Genomic DNA, 19,208 nt, shown 5'->3' with positions numbered 1-19,208 from the left:
GCCTGGTGACCCCAAAGTCAGTAGGGGTGGTGTTCTCAATAAGTACTATCAGCATGTGAAGTTTGAAGGTCCTGGGCGAAATGATTCGCATGTAAAGTGCCTTCATGCAAAAAGTTAACGTTGTCCCCTGTAACCTTGACCTTTGACCTGGTCACCCCAACGTCAGTAAGGTTGGTGTACTGATAAAGATCTATCAGCATGTAAAGTTTGAAGGTCCTGGGTGAAGTGGTTCGCGAGTAAAGTGCCTTCATGCAAGAAGTTAATGTTGGCCCCTATGACCTTGACCTTTGACAACCTGGTGACCACAAAGTCAGTAGGAGTGGTGTACTCAATAAGTACTATCAGCATGTGAAGATTGAAGGTCCTGAGCGAAGTGGTTCGCGAGTAGAGTGCCTTCATGCAAAAAGTTAACGTTAGCCCATGTGACCTTGATGAACTAACTAACTAACGAATGAACGGACGGACAGTTGAAAATTAATATGGGTCCTGGGTGAAGTGGTTCGCAAGTAAAGTGCCTTCATGTAAAAAAGTTAACGTTGGCCCCTGTGACCTTGACTTTTGACCTGGTGACACCAAAGTCAGTAGGGGTGGTGTACGCAATAAGTACTATCTGCATGTGAAGTTGGAAGGTCCTGGGTGCAGTGGTTCGCGAGTAAAGTGCCTTCATGCAAAAAGTTGTGACGAACGAACGAACTAACTAACTAACTAACGAACGAACGGACGGACAGTTGAAAACTAATACGCCTTCCTTCGGGGGCATAAAATGAAAGAAACTTAAATATTTTTTTCTGACATATATCTCTTCATAAAACTGACTGAGCCTGTTCTTGGACGGTAGTGGAAATGGATGCTACCATCCACGCCGTCTAGTTTAACTCACCCATACACTATCACTTCGTAATATGATGCGAAATATGGCGTCACAAATGCTGACTCGTAGCTTTTCTCTTTTGGAAACATGAAGCCGATCTACTACCTGCATTATATCTTTACCCGCTAGGTATGGAATAATCAGTCCACTTTCTAACGTGACTATTCCTTTCATTTTTATTTCAGTCTGATAGTCCAACTTGTGACGTAGTTATAACCTTCGTGTTATTTCAGTCTGGAATTATACCCAGCTCTAGGCGGACCGGTGGTCTAGCGGTAACACGCTTGTCTGTCAATCAAGAGGTCTGGGGTTCGAGTCCCGGTCCAGGCATTGGAATTTTCTGAAATGCTCTGGAGTGTCTCCCACCTAACTGAGATGCCTGTACTGGTTCTTCCCGGAAGAGACGGCTTTGCGCGAATCAGTGCTATACACTGGGCACGTTAATTAGCAGCAGAATTTCTAATCGCAAAGAGATAGGTTAAGTTAGCCGGACATACCTTATCTAAATATGTTTTTTATCGATAGCCTAGTGGTTGAGCGTCCGCTTTGAGTGCGGGAGGTCGTGGGTTCGATCCCCGGCCGCGTCATACCAAAGGCGTGTAAAATGGTACCAGTAGCTCCCTTGCTTGGCGCTCAGCATTAAATGGAAGAAACTGGCTTCTTTCATAACCTCGTGGCGATGGATCGGGAATGAGGTGTCGAGAGTGATTAATATAAGTGGGAGAACTTCTTTTTACAAATCTTATTTCCTTCACAATCGACCTAAAATAAATTTTGTATAAACTTTTTCTAACTCTTATGGGGCTTTATCTCATTCTGTCCCTGTGGTCAGGCCAGGCAGAGTCTGAAGTAGAGAATAAATTTCGCGCCCTGTATGGCTGCATTTCTATATGTAAAGTGCATTTGAACGTGTTTACAAAAATAATAATAACAATAATAATAATGATAATAACTCGGAGATTAAAATTGAGGAGCTCTATCTTTTCGCATACCCGCCCGCTTATCTTAGCCAGTAGGGAGAGCTTCGGTCTACGAGTCGCGGGGTCGTGGGTTCGATCCTCGGGCTGGACGAATGTTCTCCGTGACGATTTGATAAAAGACGTTGTATCTGAAATCATTAGTCCTCCACTTCTTTTTCATGTGGGGAAGTTGGCAGGTACTTGCAGAGAACAGGTTTGTACCGGTACAGAATCCAGCAACACTGGCTAGGTTAACTGCCAGCCGTTACATGACTGAAATACTGTTGAAAACAGCGTTTAACCCAAAACCAACAAATCTATCTTTCCGCAAAATAGTTTCTGTGTTTAAATATTGTCATTTCATAATATTTTTTATATAAATAAAACTGCCTTTGCACCGATGCACTTAACATTCGCCTGCCCGACATGTTTTGATTCACAATAAATGCTAGCTATCTGACACCGACGCGTATCTCTGAATTAAGTGTGTGTTCAGGTACATCAAAGACCAAGATACTATGATAATGACTAATATCATATTTCATAAACGAAAGAAACTTACTTATTTGATGAATAGATATGTTCTGTAATTTAAGTAATATTTGTATTGTTCTAAATAGAAAAATATATGGCACACGGTCACTGTTATGCAATATTACAAATACATTTCATACATTCTCATTCATTAAAACAAGGAAGTAGAAAACTACTTCTTGCCGCTGAAAATCAATCAGCATTTATCCCAGTAATGGTGAAACAATCTATGTAGCAAGATTCTGTTCTTGCTGATTTAAATGTGCCAAGAAATCTAAAATCTTCTCTGTTTCTGCCAGTATTGTATTTCATAATCATTAAAATTATCAAACTTCCTTTAAAATATTTGAAAACAAAAAATTAATTGCCATGGCAAACTTACCATGGTAAAATTTTGCCATGGCAGAATCTTGCCATGGCAAAGTTGCCATGGCAGAAACTTGCCATGGCAGAATCTTGCCATGGCAAAATTGCCATGGCCAGTTTTTGCCATGGCAAAATAAAAAAAACTCAGTTATCGATATGAAACAATATATTTCTACCAATACATTCGTTTGGAAATAGTTAAAATCACTTTTTAAGAAAAATGAAAAAAAATTGCCATGGCAAAATCATGAATTTTCTTACCATGGCAACACATTTTGCCATGGCAAAAGACCGATTTGCCATGGCAAAACCGCTTTTGCCATGGCAAATGTAATTTTCTCGTACTGATTAACAAAAAATTAGTAATGATATCATATCAAAACATACTAACTTTAAAATAGGTGGGTTAATGGAACAATTTAAGGCAATTTTCATTTTTGTAAAGCGCGTATAAATATGGGCTGAATTTGCCAAATACCGGCGTGGCAAAAAGAAACCGGCGGCTATTATAAATGTTTCTGTGTTTAACCAAAGCTGCCCGGCAGTTGATATTCAGCCGATACGTAGATTTATGGAAGTGTCAAGTGCAGATGTGTACACTAATATATTTTTATTTCAGAAAACATTGCGCTTAATGAACTTGCTCGCCATATTGATAATATTAACCCTCCAGAGCATTCAGTAAATGCCAATGATCGTAACTTATCAACATGCAGTTTTACTGACACCGCAGAAGCACCGAGAGCAGTTGCACCTTGGTGGACACTTTGGTTACCTTATTATGTTAGGTTCAAAAACCTTGTTATTGTTACCAAAAAAGAACACTTATGTAAGTATAATACAGCTATTATCCACCTCCTTCCCAGCCACCCCTCGCTTTTTCAAAGAAAAAAATTGGGACTTTAAAGCAGCTACTTCTATCCGTTTATCACTCAAACTTTGTGTCCGGTCCTAAACACTGCCAACTATCAAGCGATTTTAAATATCTTTTCGCGCAAAAAACCAAGGCAATTATCTGGGTCTTCTTCGTGTCCGGCTATTAATCTGCCATTTTTCCTGGGCTTTCAATTTTACGTAATGTAAATGTTTTTCGGCGACGCCGTCTAAATTCGTTTTCGTTACCTATGCCACGTGACTTCAGTTTGCAAATCAAACTACTTGATAACGCATTATAGATAATTTATCAAAATGGAAGATTTATGCAACACTCTGCCTGATTGGACGAGAGAGTCAATTTCTTTCACTCTGTTGATTGTGCTACGCTGAGTGAAATGTAGAAAAAGCGTTTATCCTAAACGACGCTGTTCACAGTTTTAAAGCAAACTTTGGCTCAGTATATTTAGCAAGAATATTGATATATCTCAAAATGATAAGTACGTTTAATAAATATGATATAAACCTGTTCAAATACCAACATATATCAAATTAAAGAAAGAGCTGAATACGGTCTGCGTATCACATGAATAAGGGTGTAATAAGAGTCTTTTATGTAGAGAAGTGCTTTTTAAAAGATTTGTTACAATTGTCGTCTGTATATGAAAAGGTTTCTTTTCTTGCTTTTGTGACTTATTCAGATTGCATATTAAAATGAGTACTTGTTTGCTTTGATATATTTGTTATAAATTATTTAACTGATTTATTATATATGAATATTTTTCTTTAGTATGGTATGCAAATATTGAACTCAGTTGAAATCTGTTTTATTATATATATGCTATATAATGACTGAATCTCATTACGCTGAAATGAAGGTACGCTGCATACAGTTTATCTATGTGATATGACTACGGTCAAACTTTGCTTATGAAACGGAAATTTAAAATAATTACAATTGTATGTTTTGCTTGACCTTCACTTTTTTATAGATGTGACGTCATTGTCCAAAGACTCATGAATAGCGGATATGCATTTTTTAAAGCGGGATCAGTTGGCCTATTTTAGAAATGAATAAAAATAATAAATAAAAAACATCCTTTAATTTTTTCTCATGTATTCTAATCAAACTTGATGAGCTGGGACATTTAACCCCTTTTAGGGGCTGCCAGAGCTAAAACTAGAAATGCCTTTTATACAGCGTCTCATGAACAGCTTGGTGGATCTTTGTCATACTTGGTCTGGAGCATCATTATAAGGTCCTCTTCCAAATTTAGTTATATAGGAACTTGGGCCCTATTAGGGACCACTATAGCTAAAAGCAGATATGCCTTTCTTCGCACTAACCACTAAAATGTAATGGATTTTTATCAAACTCGATGTGTAACAATAACGTAAGGTCTCCTGCTATTTTGTTACAAATGGGAATAGGGACCAATTTAGCTAAAAATATAAACACGTTTAATGACCTCTTCTCATGAAACGCTTCATGAATCTTCATCAAACTACTGCTGTAATTATTCGTCTAAGGATAAACGAAACAAAATCGCAACCCTACGACACCTTTGCGAAAAATTAAAAGAGAACCATTTAAATTGTTAAAGTGCGGTGTTTAGTTTTGCAATTTGAAAAATGTTAGATGAAAGATGAATGTTAGATGAAAAATTCATAAACTTCTTTCCTTATTACAATTCGACGACCATCATTTTTAAAGATATTTCTTGTATATAATGGGATGACATGACGCAAACCCTTACCTTGAAGGTGGAGATTACACTTAGACGTTTTAGTTATTTCTCAATGGCTTGATAAACACAACTGTTATTTTAGAAGCATGTCACAAACAGTCACCATAACAACACGATGTGTCGCGCTGAAGATGCAGTTTCAAGATCAGAGGTTACGGCCATATTGAGATATAAAAGATTTTAGGTCATTTCTGACCTGTCCGTAACTAGGATATATGTGTACTCATGGCCGAGTCTTTTCAAAACGATATATTATTGCCGAGTTTTAATTTACAAGACTGTTGTAATTAGAGACAGATTGTAAGGGAGTGTTTTATTTATTCTATTGATTTTACGAAATGGGAAACGGAACTACCAAAATTCAAAGGAAGACTTTGTTAAAATTGCTTTAACCGAAGAAATAATTCAATGCTTTAGTTCAACGAATCTACATATAGTGCCACCCTTGATTTGTTCATATGAACTGCCATGAAGTTCCTGGATGTTACTTTGCGTGTACGTACGTGCGTGCGTGCGTGTGTGTGTACAGGTTTAGCGTCTTTTCAGCAATTTTTCTGTCATATATACGATGATTTCTACTTGTAACTAAGCATAATGTCCAGGCTTATTATAGTGTGTTGCCTCATTAGAATATCAGTAGACACGTGACATCATAAACCACAAAGTTACATTATACTGACGACGGACTGACAAGTCCTAGTGTATCCTGTTACTGCTGAGCACCATATAGTACCACTTTTCACGCCAGGTAAGACGCGACCAGGGAGTAAATCAACGACCTCTCGCGGGCGCTCTACTACTAGGCTACCGAACCAGTATCCTGAATGTTACCTTATTTAATATAGGGGATGTAGGTACATCAATAAATGAAATGTGAACTTTCAGCGGATTTCGCGGTTTTAGTGGCGTTTTTGTTTTTGTGGATTTAAAACCATAGTTTAATCATACCAAATGTCTATAACATAAAGTTTTTATTTTGGCGAAAAACTGATATATTTTACGTGCGACTTAAGCGTCCATGTCTGATGGATGGAATTCTGTTGGCTTACATCTGTTTACTTACACATGCGCGCGTATTATTTCCGTTAAAGTTTCAAGTGCACCTTCGTCCAGGCAACGACGAAAGCTGAATGGATTAAGTGATCAAATCGTTCTGCAAAATGTAGTGCTTTCATGGTACTTATGCCTCCATAAAAGATAGATCCATTTCGAATTCCTCTAAAGAATGATTGTTATCCGTGGTTATGCATAAATGCACAACTTACCTGCATGATAAGGAGCGGTTGATTAGGTATTTAACTGCAGTAAGGTAGTGTTTTATTATATTATGTGGTCGTAAAAGGCATTTGTTTCTGCAAAATGTCTCCAATAAATATTAACATGAAGGAATACCTTACAAATCTGTTAAACGGTAGTAGAAGCACTAATACAGATTTACATACACTACAGTGTACATTTTTGTATTTATTAATTTTCATCGGTTCATTATTTGTACTTCATTGTTATGCAATTTCGCGACCTGGAAGGGTTGAACCGTTGTAATGAGCAAAGTTCAGGACGATTAAGATGCATTGCTTACTCAAATCACAGCGTGCTAGTGATGTTAGTATATTATATAAAATGTATAATATGACAATTATGCTACTTTCCTGCCTGGCATGTGTTATTTCAAAAAAGATAAAAGGTAGTAGACAAGTATATCTATAACTGTGTTGTTACACATGTTTGTGGATGCTCAAATCAATTTGCCTGGCATAAATATTTACCATTTCAAAACAAAATGCCATGTTTATGACCCAGACCTCTAGCTCAAAGGTCAAGGTCACAAGGACCACGGTTAACTTGTTTGTCGGTAAATGCAATTACTTCCTTTTTATATGATAAAATACTATACATGTGTTTTTCTCCATTGCTCAGCTATTATAAAAATGAAGAAGTATATAAAGTAGAAGGATTTACGTATACGAAAGAACAAATATGTCCACATTTTTTCAATGAATAAAATATAGGCAGGAGTTTGAATGAATAGTAATAAAATCATAAAATGAGTCTCTCGTCATCAGATATATACACTAACTTCTCATCCATTACATGCCTACAATTATTTTGATATTATATCTATTATATTTAATTACTTAGATTTTACTTGTGGTTGACATAATTCTTTAGTTTCTTCTTACTTGTAAAACATTTTTACGCATAATGCCTGGTAATTTACACGTCTGTTTCATTCGCGACTAGCACTGGTACAAGTATTATAATTAATTCGCCAGACTGAGTATGATGAAATTCTAAGTATGCATTTGCCAAATTGATTTTGTAATAATTTCTATATTGCTTACTGCTCTTTGTCTGTATACTTTTACAAATAGTTCCCGTCTGTTTCATGTGTCTGAGTTAAATAAACACTTTCTACTACAGCACATTTTCCTGGCTTTAATTTGACTGTCCAAAATGTTTCGAAAGTGGACAGCGAGAACAAAAAATATCATTCTAATGGGCAGTTGTGTTACCGGCATAATGACTCTATACCAACAACTGAAGCTATGTACGTCAGGTGTGCCGAGAATCCCGTTGGGAACCAAATACGTCTACAACTCGCTAAAGTATCAACACAGCTTGTTATATGCGACGTTAGAGTATATGGAGGTATCATTTTGAATGAAACTATTTCTTTAATATCTGTTAACGCACTCAGTTACCCGCATTAATATGAAATATACTGAACCGCTTTAAAAACTTTGTCGATTTTTCAAAAAGACAGACTGAGTATATTTTGATAAATCTGTTTATTGCAGTAGAAAAACGAATATTTTAACTAGTAATGTAAAGATGGCTACAATGTTCCAAGGCGGTGCCCCTATTTTCAACTGGTTTTCTGTCTGTCTTGTATTGTCTCTTGCGTATGTTTTCTTATTTGTTGCAAGCGTTTTATCCTCCTCTTTACTCCCCCTATTGACCCCTCCTTTTCCCTTGCATTTGCGTTTCTTTATGCATCCCCTCCCCGTTTACTAGTTAGTTTTCATGGCTCCCCATTATTCTGCCTGCCGGACTCGTAGAGTGGTACACAATTGTTTTTTTCCTACTTATATGGGTACGTTTGTATGATCGTGGGTCTAAAGCGGTGCCCTGCTGTTTTCTTGTGTCTTTCTTGTTCGTTTTTCTGCTTTATTTAGATGAATGTGGTTATGTGTTTGATTTACGTGCACGAGTGTCTGCACTTTTGTGGTTTACGTTGTAGTGTGACTGTTATTAAGGAAAGTAACATTCCCTTTGTATATTCATCCTTGTTCTTCTTTCACCTTCTTCAAATCTCCCCCCCCCCCCCCCCCAACCATTTTACCTCTTCCTCCCCTTCTATCTATAGTTGACATTAATTAATAATAAGCAACCTGTCTGTAACATTTTTCCTTTACAGCTTCTTTTTGTTGTGGGTCTACTTTGCAAATGCGTGGCTCTAAGGCTGTGTTTTTGATGCCCTGTGCTTCCGAGAAATCTACCCTTATCTAATATCTTTTGCTCATAAGCGACAATGTCCTCAATTCAATCACGCCGATTTACATAGCAAACGGAAGTGCTAGATCTCACTTGTTCATTTTTTTTTTGAAACTCCAATGCACCGTTGGTCCGACATTTATAACGTAATCATAAATTTGTCATTGCGGAAACCGCATTTTCGTCAATTTGCACATGGTATTGTTTATTGATTGAAAGTATTATTTCTGAAACAATTTTGTTTTTTTACTTTTTTCATAATAAAATATGAAACGCTAAATTTAGCAAACGTGTTTGATGAAACCATTTTAAGACTATGGCGTGCACGTTCAAATCGGAAAAATTGATAAAATGTCAATATACTAAATAGGCTCGGAACTTGCATTGATCATATTATTATAAAGCAGGTTTCAATAGAAAATTAAAGATTTATTTACAAAAACTAAGTAACTGTAAAACTAATTGTATGTATCATGCTGAAAAATTCTTATTATTAAAGCTTTAGCTATTCAAAACCTACGAACTCTAGTCAATATACAGCGTCACTAACACTTTGCCACAGTAGCAAGTAGGTTCGAAATACGTTACGTTGGTTTCAGGCATTTTGTAACATAAAAGAAACTCAGTTTGTTTAATAATATCACATGTTGTTTAATGTTCGCCAGAAAGCATATTTAGATCTTATTTGTCAACTACTCATCTCTCTATTTATACTTACAGACTGTAAGGATCGTACATGGGGGAATGCATGTGAGAATATGTGTGGCTTCTGCAACAACTTAGAATCATGTAATTCTACAACTGGGTACTGTATGACAGGCTGCGAACCTGGCTATAAAACAGAACCCGTTTGCACAGAAGGTACATACATTTTCCTCATATTACAAATATATACATACATTTTCCTCATATTACAAATATATACATACATTTTCCTCATATTACAAATATAATTTTATACATACATTTTCCTCATATTACAAATATACAAAATGTACAAATGTAATAACATTTACCCTGCTAAAATTTCTACTATGGACTGGTCCATCATTCAATTTAGTCAGTACCACTTATTACTCAAAGGGATGTTCACTGGAAATACTGACTGAATAGCGAACAGTGCAGACCATGATCAGCCTGCAGGAACGTGCAGACTGATCTTGGTCTGCGCTGGTCGCAAAGGCAGAATCACTTGCCACCAGCACGGTAAAGGTTAACAACTGTCGTTATACGCGAATGTGATTTTTTTTATAAATGTTCTGCATTTTCAGACGAATAGACATACTAAAGCAAACAATTAGAGAAAAAAAACAAATCAAACTTATAATGGGACATACTTAGTCACGCCTTGGACCAATCAGTGGCTAAAACACCAAAAGGGAGTTAAAAGTGGTTTATAGTATGCATCAAACACCATTCGTAAAACAAACAGTGTTCAAAAGTTGCACGAAAGTGTAAAAGAGTTGCACCTGTGAAGTAACTAATAAAAGGCCCTAAGTGTAAAACATTAAAAAAAATCTTTATGTAAAAAACAACTATGAAAACAAATATAAAGAACAACATCATAAAGCCATGATACGTGTATTGTTGTGCCAGTACATTGTAGATAAGAATTTCTTGCATACCAGACGGGGATTTCCGGTATTTTTACCGGTGCTGGAAAAATCCTTCTTACACCCCGGGGTGTAAGATGACGCTCGTGTTTTAAATGACGTATCACGAACTACATATATGTAGAAGATTTATGTAGTTATTTATATTTTATTAAAAAAAAAACGGAATGAAAATCCAGTACCTTGACAGTTCCTCTTTGTTCCGGATAGTATATTACTCGATTCAAAACACGTTATTTTATAAGTAGTCTAAGTGTTCTTGGACACACTCGTAGATTGGCTCATACATTCATTTAAAGAGTTATCGATTTAAGTGATTACATTCAGATGTAATCACAGTAGAAAGTTCTTGTCTATCTTAATATTTTTAAGAATGCCGTGAAGGATCATGGGGAGAAAACTGCATGAGGACATGTGGAAAATGCATGAATGTCAGCTGTGACAGGTTTGATGGAGCTTGCAGTGGTAACTGCCAACCTGGGTACAAGTTGAAACTTTTCTGCGACGAAGGTATTCATATTCAGATGAATAAATGCGTATGTAATATAGAAATTATGCAGACCCATTATGTTAACAGAATAGTCATGAGTGAAACTGTCAAATATGGTGTTCAGGAGTGGAAGAGAATTTGATCTGGCATGTAAAGGAAACACATATTCTTATTTGATATCTTTTCTATGATGGTTTTAACCGAACAATTGTCTAAAGTTGTAGTTCTGTACCAATTTGAAATATATCTTATCTTTCTCACTATGAAATAACGAAATAAATGTCACTTCAATTCTTCAATGATTCACTGAAAAAAGTGAAACTAATGTATGTATTAATCTTTAATTCTTTTTCTCCTCTTGTTCTCAGTACTGTTCTGGTGTACATCTAGTAAATCATAATGTAAATCTGTCTAAAGATTTTAGATTTCATACTTTTTCATGTGAGGTAATATTGTTAGATTTCTATTTGAAATTTGTTTAGGAAAGTGTGAGTGAATATATAAATGAACAAAAAGGCTCTACATTAGTATTAAGATGAATGAAATGAAATCGGCCTTTACAGTTAGCTACACATCAGTACTGTCTCTTGGATTATTTATATTTACTGATTCTTTCTTTATATTTCCGACTAAACTGAATTATGATATAAAATTGCTGTTATAAAACTATTGATTTTAATAATACATAGAAATACTTTATAACAGAATGTGATGATGGTTGGTATGGCAACAACTGCACCGGACAATGCAATCCTGAATGTACAGATAAATCTTCATGTAGGAAATCGGATGGGTTTTGTGTGACGGGTAAGACGATATGTCGAAAAATCAGTTTTACTACTTTTTCATGCACATGCTAGTCTGCCTGTTCGTTCATCTAAAAAAATATTGCAATTTATTTCACAATGTAGATATACATGTAGAGGATTTTTTTGTTTCGGTGTAAGATCAAAATATATTTCACCGAGTAAAAACTAAAATGCAATGTTAGAGTAAAAAATAAATTATGGTGTTCATGAACTAAATATGCTTCCATCCGATACTGAAACAAACAAATTTTCTTTTTATTTTATGTATTTTTAATGGTTTTGACCAAACTTTATCCAGTTTACCCGTGGAAAGTCACGTGTATCGCATCATGACGTCAGAATGTCGTGACATTTTGTGTTTTATTACGAACGAACGTTTATATCCTGTATATATTTATGTACATCTATATCTTAACTAAGAAATATTTTGCAACGAATTTCCTATTGCTTATAATTCATATTCTTTTGCATTCAAGTGTAGTTCCGTACCAGTGAAAAATAAAAATGTTTGAAACCATGAAAACATCAATCTTATTTAAAAATTAATTGATTAAGCATTTAATATACTGAATTTATTAAGAGTATTTGCAAAGCAAATTATAGATTTGACTGTGTCCTCTTGTTTTTGGAAAATGTTTCACAATAATTTATGTTTTATTGTATTTTATAATATTGCTGTGTTTGTGAGTATTTGAAACGTAATTGTTGTTCGTGTAAATACTAAAATATTATAGAAGCTAAACCGTTCACAATACAAAGCAAAGAGTAAAAGGCATTTTGATTTGATTGTAAAGCGCCTTTCCCCTGTCTAAAAGCTTTATTTGTTTCTATTTAAAGGAAAGTGTTGTGGTTTTTTTTCAGCATTTTTAGATGAGTTTGCTTCGAAAAACAGTTTAAATTCATTTAAAGTAACTGAGTGAAACTTGTACGTAGATCTAGTAGACAAAAGTGATGAAAATCATTACATATAATTATTTGCTAATTGAAACTGAACTTGCAAGACTGATACCAGATTATTGTTATTATTTATAAATGAGCCGCGCCATGAGAAAACCAACATAGTGGCTTTGCGACCAGCATGGATCCAGACCAGCCTGCGCATCCGCGCAGTCTGGTCAGGATCCATGCTGTTCGCTAATGGCTTCTCTAATTACAATAGTCTTTGAAAGCGAACAGCATGGACCCTGACCAGACTGTGCGGATGCGCAGGCTGGTCTGGATCCATGCTGGTCGCAAAGCCACTATGTTGGTTTTCTCATGGCGCGGCTCAAATATGCTTTATTCTTTATGTTCAGTTGATTTCACAACACCAGCACCAACGGCTACATCAGCAGCATTCACGGTGAGACTGATTGCGGGTGTGGGTGCAGCGATCTTAGCAATTATCGTCATGTGTGCCATTGCAATTTTCTGCTATTTAAAACAAACACGAAATAGGTATGGCTTGACTGCTTCACTTGAATTCCTTTATGATCGATTCAAATAATTAATTTTATTTTATGAGAAACTTATTCATTATCAGGTGATGCATTCAAACCTGTTAATGTGTGTCTGCACTTTAAATATATGTTATAATAATGTGGCATAAAGCATATAATTATTTTTATTACTTGTTCTATGACCGACCGTTTGCTTGGACCAAACTTCTATGATTGCTTACAATGTATCTGTACATGTTTATTGTACGTTTGTTCATTGTGAACGTATAGTTTTCAAAATGTCACATTGTAGAATACTTGAAACAATTTTTCATATTGTTTAACAATCAATTTAAAATATTTTATTACATGACTGTATTCTATTGTTTCTCTGATTGGCTGAAAACGGTTTGAAAAGTAATGAGTACATATCATATCAACTTATCTTGGGTTATAAATAGAACGAAAATAAAAATAGATTGAAGTAGGTGCTTGGAAAACCAATATCAACCTGATTTGGTCTAAATTTATCCTTATTTCTTTATTAAAGTTACAATTGTAATAACAAGACTGACTTTACATTTATTCATGTAATAAAACAATTATTGACTTTTTCATAGGTTGATATCAAGATTTATCAACCCTCAAAAAGTTATATTCACCTCGCCTTCGGCTCGGTAAATATAACTCTTTTCGGGTTGATAAATCCTGATATCAACCTATGAAAAAGTCAATAATTGTATAATAGCAACTTTTACAATGTTTACAATGTTTTATTTCGCTTAACAATATTTATATTTATCAGTTCCGCATCAAGCAGCGGAAATATAGCGGAAATGGAAGTGAAATTTTCTTACGTTAGCGAAGGAGGTATGTATTAAGCAATTGTGATCATGGAAGATGTGACTGACTTAATTGCGCGATGAACCCTCTATATAATAACTTAACTTAAACATTTTGTAAAACATATCATGACTATATCGCACAACAATTAAATCATTTTCGCGTACAATAAGACAAAAATAGTATTGTGATAAGGTCCCAGATAAGTACATTCATAGTTACGGAAATTATACAATGGTCATTCTAAATATGATGACACTTGTACTTCATCTTGGAAGTCTGCAGTTACAGCTGAGTAAGTAAATTAAAATTAAGATTGAAATTAAAAAAAAATGGTCAGGTTAAATTTAGGGCTCGTCCTGGCAGGCCCAAAAACAGCAGTGACGCAAAAGATTATTGCTGCTGTAAGACGTCTGATTTACGAAGACGCGACGCAATGTACACGGTATCCGAGCGTCTTTTCTTGGCATGTCAACGGAGAGAACTCATGAGATTCTCACACAGTACTTGTGTTTTAGAAAGTTTCGTGTCCGATTTTGCTTCACATGTTAACAGAAGGGCAAAAGGCCTCTTGGGTCAAACATGCTATAGAAACGCTGAAAAAGTTCTTAAATTAAGATGATCGCACAATGTTTTTTTTTTAGTCACAGCGTCGCGTTGATAACAAACAGTGGCTTCGAAAAAACATACCGCCAACCAGTTGTTGCAAAGAAAACTGGAAGTGTAAAAAAGGATTTGTATTTCATCTTGTTTAACTCAGGAGGTACTATTGTACAAATTCCAACATCGTCAGAATAGTCAGTCACTGGAAGTTTTATAGAGACAAAGTACTAAAAACTGTTTATCAAAAATACTAAAAATGCATCCAAGGACTGATCTTCGCGGTCTCCAGTTGCGCAAGGCCGCGGCTCACAACAAAATGGCATCAATTAAAGGTTTCTAAAATTAGTAGAAAAATTGGAACAAATTAATTATCCCGTTTTTTTTCTTCACCAGTTAAAAGTCCTATTGACCTTTTTCTCTTTCCAAGGCTGAAAAAAGGTGCCGGCTGGCCGCAAATATTTATCGAATACAGTTTTTAAGAGAAGTATTTTCAGTTATTTACGACCATACCGAGGGGAGACTACTCTGCAGCGTTCATCTCTTTAATTTCTCGACTGCAGAAGCGCGTGGAAGTCAAGGGCAAATATTCGAAGGGATAAACTAAATTTGAAGTCTGCACACAGACTGTATACCATATTCCAGCAGTGCACGCATGTCATTGTTTTTAGAATGGCTCTTATATGATCTACAAAAAAAAACCTACTATACTCTGTACTGGACTTTGAATATTGATAGGGACATTCTAACGTATATAATAGTAATGAAAAGTAGTTTCCTATTTTCACCGATTTGAAATGATTGATGGATTGATATGTTACTGTTTTGAATGCATTACGTAATACATTTAGTACAATAAAAATGTCGAATAACCACACAGCAATTTGTCTTATAAATGTATCTTATAAATAAACTGTGTTTTCTGTAAATATTTAGACATTTAACTGAAAATCGATTTTGTGCAAGGAATGGCAAACCACCTTTGGGAATGCTTAGATGAAATTGAACCTTTTGACACAGTTTTATTTTTGTATTTCTTTAAATCAAATATGGTATTTTATGAAATTTTAGATTTAAGCTATTAGGAGTTTATTTCATGTTGAAAAGTTACCTTTCTGAGACCTTGAAACATGTTCTGTCTACTAAATACGATATAATTCTCAGACTGAAGTACATAAATTTAATCAGGTCCGTATCAGTCACATCACATGTAAAAAAAAGTTTATATTATGCTTCATGCAAATAATTTATGATGTTTTTGATACAGCAAAAAGGATAGATAAATCATGTAAAATATTTGCCAATCTGGAGTACCACGTAAAACTCATCTATTAGTAATAAAATAGCTAAAGTAAAATCATGTTTCTTTTGCACAAATAGTGCATACATGCGTATCAGCGCTATCCTGATTTAACCTACAAAGGGGTATGAGAACAATTATTAGACAAATGGCTATGTAATTAAATTTTGATATGGATACATGCATCATATTAATTACTTTTGCAGATGTGAATACTTGCGGAGAATCAGATCAGCTCTGCGAGAACATCCATGATCATTATGGTAGGCCTGTTGATTTTAACAATAATAATAATTATGGTGAAACAAACATCATTCTAAAGTGATAAAAATATTTTTAATCTTACTTTATACATTGCTGTATACTTATCATCCTAAGTGGTTTTTATCTTTTTTAATAATATGGTTCTACACAATTATTACTGATATAGTCTAAGACCAATTTCTACATTGGATGGCAAGCTATTTTAACTTGTATACAACCGAGGCCTAATAACCAGGAGGCCTATAGTGTTTGAGCTGTTTGTTCTCTACCCGTCAATATTATACATTTACTTCCTTCTACAAAATCTATCCAATGTAAGTGAAAGGTGGCATACACTGTTAACAGGAAATTGTTAGAGCTTCTTTTACTTTGAATACTATTATACTAATGTTTTAGTCATGCCTTCTTTTGAACTTTAACTTACTTTTTCTGTGAACCATTTTTAGGGTTATACAGTGTATCTGTTATAACTAATCTAGTCATTGAATGTTTTTCAGTGATGCATAAGAAATATTGAAGAATAATATATCTGGTACACTGAAAAATATCAAACATTTCTCTACAAGATGGAAACTGTATGAGAGAGATTCAATAAATTCTCTCACTAATTATTTCCTATATAGAGACCATGCTACATAACAGCACGGGAGTTTCATGTCCTTGAAATCAGATCCTTACGCTACAGACTTGTAATATATCGATTTAATCCAGTTAACATTTACAACTTTACCCATTGATGACTTGTACAATCTTATATACAGTGGCTATATATCCACAAAAAATAGAAATCAGGGCTAGCTTTGTATCTCCAAAAATGATATTTGCTTAATTGATTCGTATGGCGTTCAGATCAGTTTTTATGCCCCCGAAGGGAGGCATATAGTTTTTGAACCGTCTGTCCGTCTGTCGGTCTGTCGGTCTGTCAGTCTGTCCGCAATTTTCGTGTCCGGTCCATATCTTTGTCATCGATGGATGGATTTTCAAATAACTTGGCATGAATGTGTACCACAGTAAGACGACGTGTCGCGCGCAAGACCCAGGCCCGTAGCTCAAAGGTCAAGGTCACACTTAGACATTAAAGGATAGTGCATTGATGGGCGTGTCCGGTCCATATCTTTGTCATCGATGGATGGATTTTCAAATAACTTGGCATGAATGTGTACCACAGTAAGACGACATGTCGCGCGCAAGACCCAGGTCCGTAGCTCAAAGGTCAAGGACACACTTAGACGTTAAAGGATAGTACATTGATGGGCGTGTCCGGTCCATATCTTTGTCATCGATGGATGGATTTTCAAATAACTTGGCAAGAATGTGTACCACAGTAAGACGACCTGTCGCGCGCAAGACCCAGGTCCGTAGCTCAAAGGTCAAGGTCACACTTAGACGTTAAAGGTCATATTTCATGATAGTGCATTGATGGGCGTGTCCGGTCCATATCTTTGTCATTCATACATGGATTTTAAAATTATTGGGCATGAATGTGTACCACAGTAAGACGACGTGTCGCGCGCAAGACCCAGGTCCGTAGGTCAAAGGTCCTAAACTCTAACATCGGCCATAACTATTCATTCAAAGTGCCATCGGGGGCATGTGTCATCCTATGGAGACAGCTCTTGTTCATTGTTTTAAATATATTCAAGGATTTCAAAATAGTCATAAAGGCGGAAACCGTACAGGCCGTTTTGTTAAACACATTGCTGCCGTTAGAAGTATGATAGAAAGCGATGATCGATATTCCCAAAATAGTTCACACTAAAGACATTTTAGCACGGATTGTCCACCTTACTTTGACTGAGTGGTTGAAACTAAATAGGGATTGTGGTAGATTGTGGTAGATGGGTTCCCATTTCCTGATACCAGACCCAAAGTCCAAGAGTTTAAACTATGCCAAAAAATAAAAAGTAAATAAACCTCCTGAAAAAAAAAATGTAAATAGAAAAATTATTCCGAGTTGCTTTCTGGAGATGAAACTTGGCTTTTTTTTATTCCGAGTCCCAGCGGTGCGTCGATAACACACTATGATTGAGTAAAAGTCAGGCAAACCCCGCCATTACAAAAACGAAAACGTGCCAGGAAGGTTTTATATACCATTTCTTCAATTCTTGTGGCTCCTTTATACAAATTCAATAGAAAGAGGATTCAGTCATCACAATTCATGTAAATTCTACTGTAAACAAGTACTTACAGCTGTAAAACATGCTATCAAAAAAAAAAATGCACATGTAAACATTTGAAAGGCATACCGTTTGTTAATAACAATGCCTCCGCCCACAAAAGTCTGATTATACAGTATTTCTTAGATAAAGAAATGGTTATCCAGGTTAAGAACCCACCCTTAGTCCTTATGATTTATTCCGATTTTCCTTGCTAAAGAAAATGCTCGAAGGTAAACTCTCTGTCACTAGAGATGCTCTAGGTTGTACGTTATTGCAGTGTTTATAGTACACCAAGAGGAGAGTATTTTACACCATTCAGGTCATGGATAGCAATACTTCAAAAGTGTATTTCTGTTCAGAGAGAATACTTTTAAGGGATGGCGTGAAAACTGTCTTGATCTGATTGACAAGTTATGCATATAAGGGCCAATAGCATAATTAATTGCTTCACCTTGCAGCATAGGTACAATTTAGTAAAAGCAAGCTTGTTTGTTTTACATTTAATATTAAAATCCTGTACTCTCGTGAACACCATTATCTTACATTTTCAGTGGCGGCTAAGCAGCTCTTGAAAGATGGCTTCAAATGTTCAGTTGGAGCAAGATATCGCGATCTTACATTGAAATAAACTGATATATTTTTTTACTTAAAACTATATGCAAATAGATACCAGATTATATTTTCCATGGTGACTAATTAAGCAAAAATGATTATTGTATACTATTAGAACTTGTTGTTATTTTTTGTTGTTGTTTTTTTCTCCGTGTCATTACAATGTATTACTTATTTTAACTTATGATTACTTTCTGTTTGTTCAATCTCCTTGTATTGTTTAGCACATTCAATGTTAATTATATCCTTTTATG

General features: G+C 35.3%; 1 protein-coding gene across 4 annotated transcripts in view; it reads left to right on the top strand.

The window, feature by feature from the left end:
* The window catches only part of LOC123539468 (multiple epidermal growth factor-like domains protein 10), a 36,146-nt gene that overhangs the window by 14,697 nt on the left and 2,241 nt on the right, over positions 1-19,208 (top strand). The window contains exons 3-11 of one of the 4 annotated variants that reach the window (XM_045324103.2): positions 3,350-3,559; positions 7,773-8,000; positions 9,567-9,707; positions 10,832-10,969; positions 11,655-11,756; positions 13,054-13,195; positions 13,982-14,046; positions 16,126-16,182; positions 18,894-19,201. In XM_045324103.2, coding sequence (XP_045180038.2) covers positions 3,350-3,559; positions 7,773-8,000; positions 9,567-9,707; positions 10,832-10,969; positions 11,655-11,756; positions 13,054-13,195; positions 13,982-14,046; positions 16,126-16,182; positions 18,894-18,970 — 1,160 coding nt within the window. In that variant the 3' untranslated portion in view covers positions 18,971-19,201. Of the gene's footprint in view, positions 1-3,349; positions 3,560-7,772; positions 8,001-9,566; positions 9,708-10,831; positions 10,970-11,654; positions 11,757-13,053; positions 13,196-13,981; positions 14,047-16,125; positions 16,183-18,893; positions 19,205-19,208 lie in introns of those variants that run through there. The other 3 variants (XM_045324104.2, XM_045324105.2, XM_045324106.2) reach the window with 3 other exon arrangements.

Source organism: Mercenaria mercenaria, chromosome 18, assembly GCF_021730395.1.
Source record: "Mercenaria mercenaria strain notata chromosome 18, MADL_Memer_1, whole genome shotgun sequence".
NCBI classification, from domain to species: domain Eukaryota; kingdom Metazoa; phylum Mollusca; class Bivalvia; order Venerida; family Veneridae; genus Mercenaria; species Mercenaria mercenaria.
Note: the sequence above shows the minus strand (reverse complement) of the source record. Positions and strands in the feature narration are given on the sequence as shown.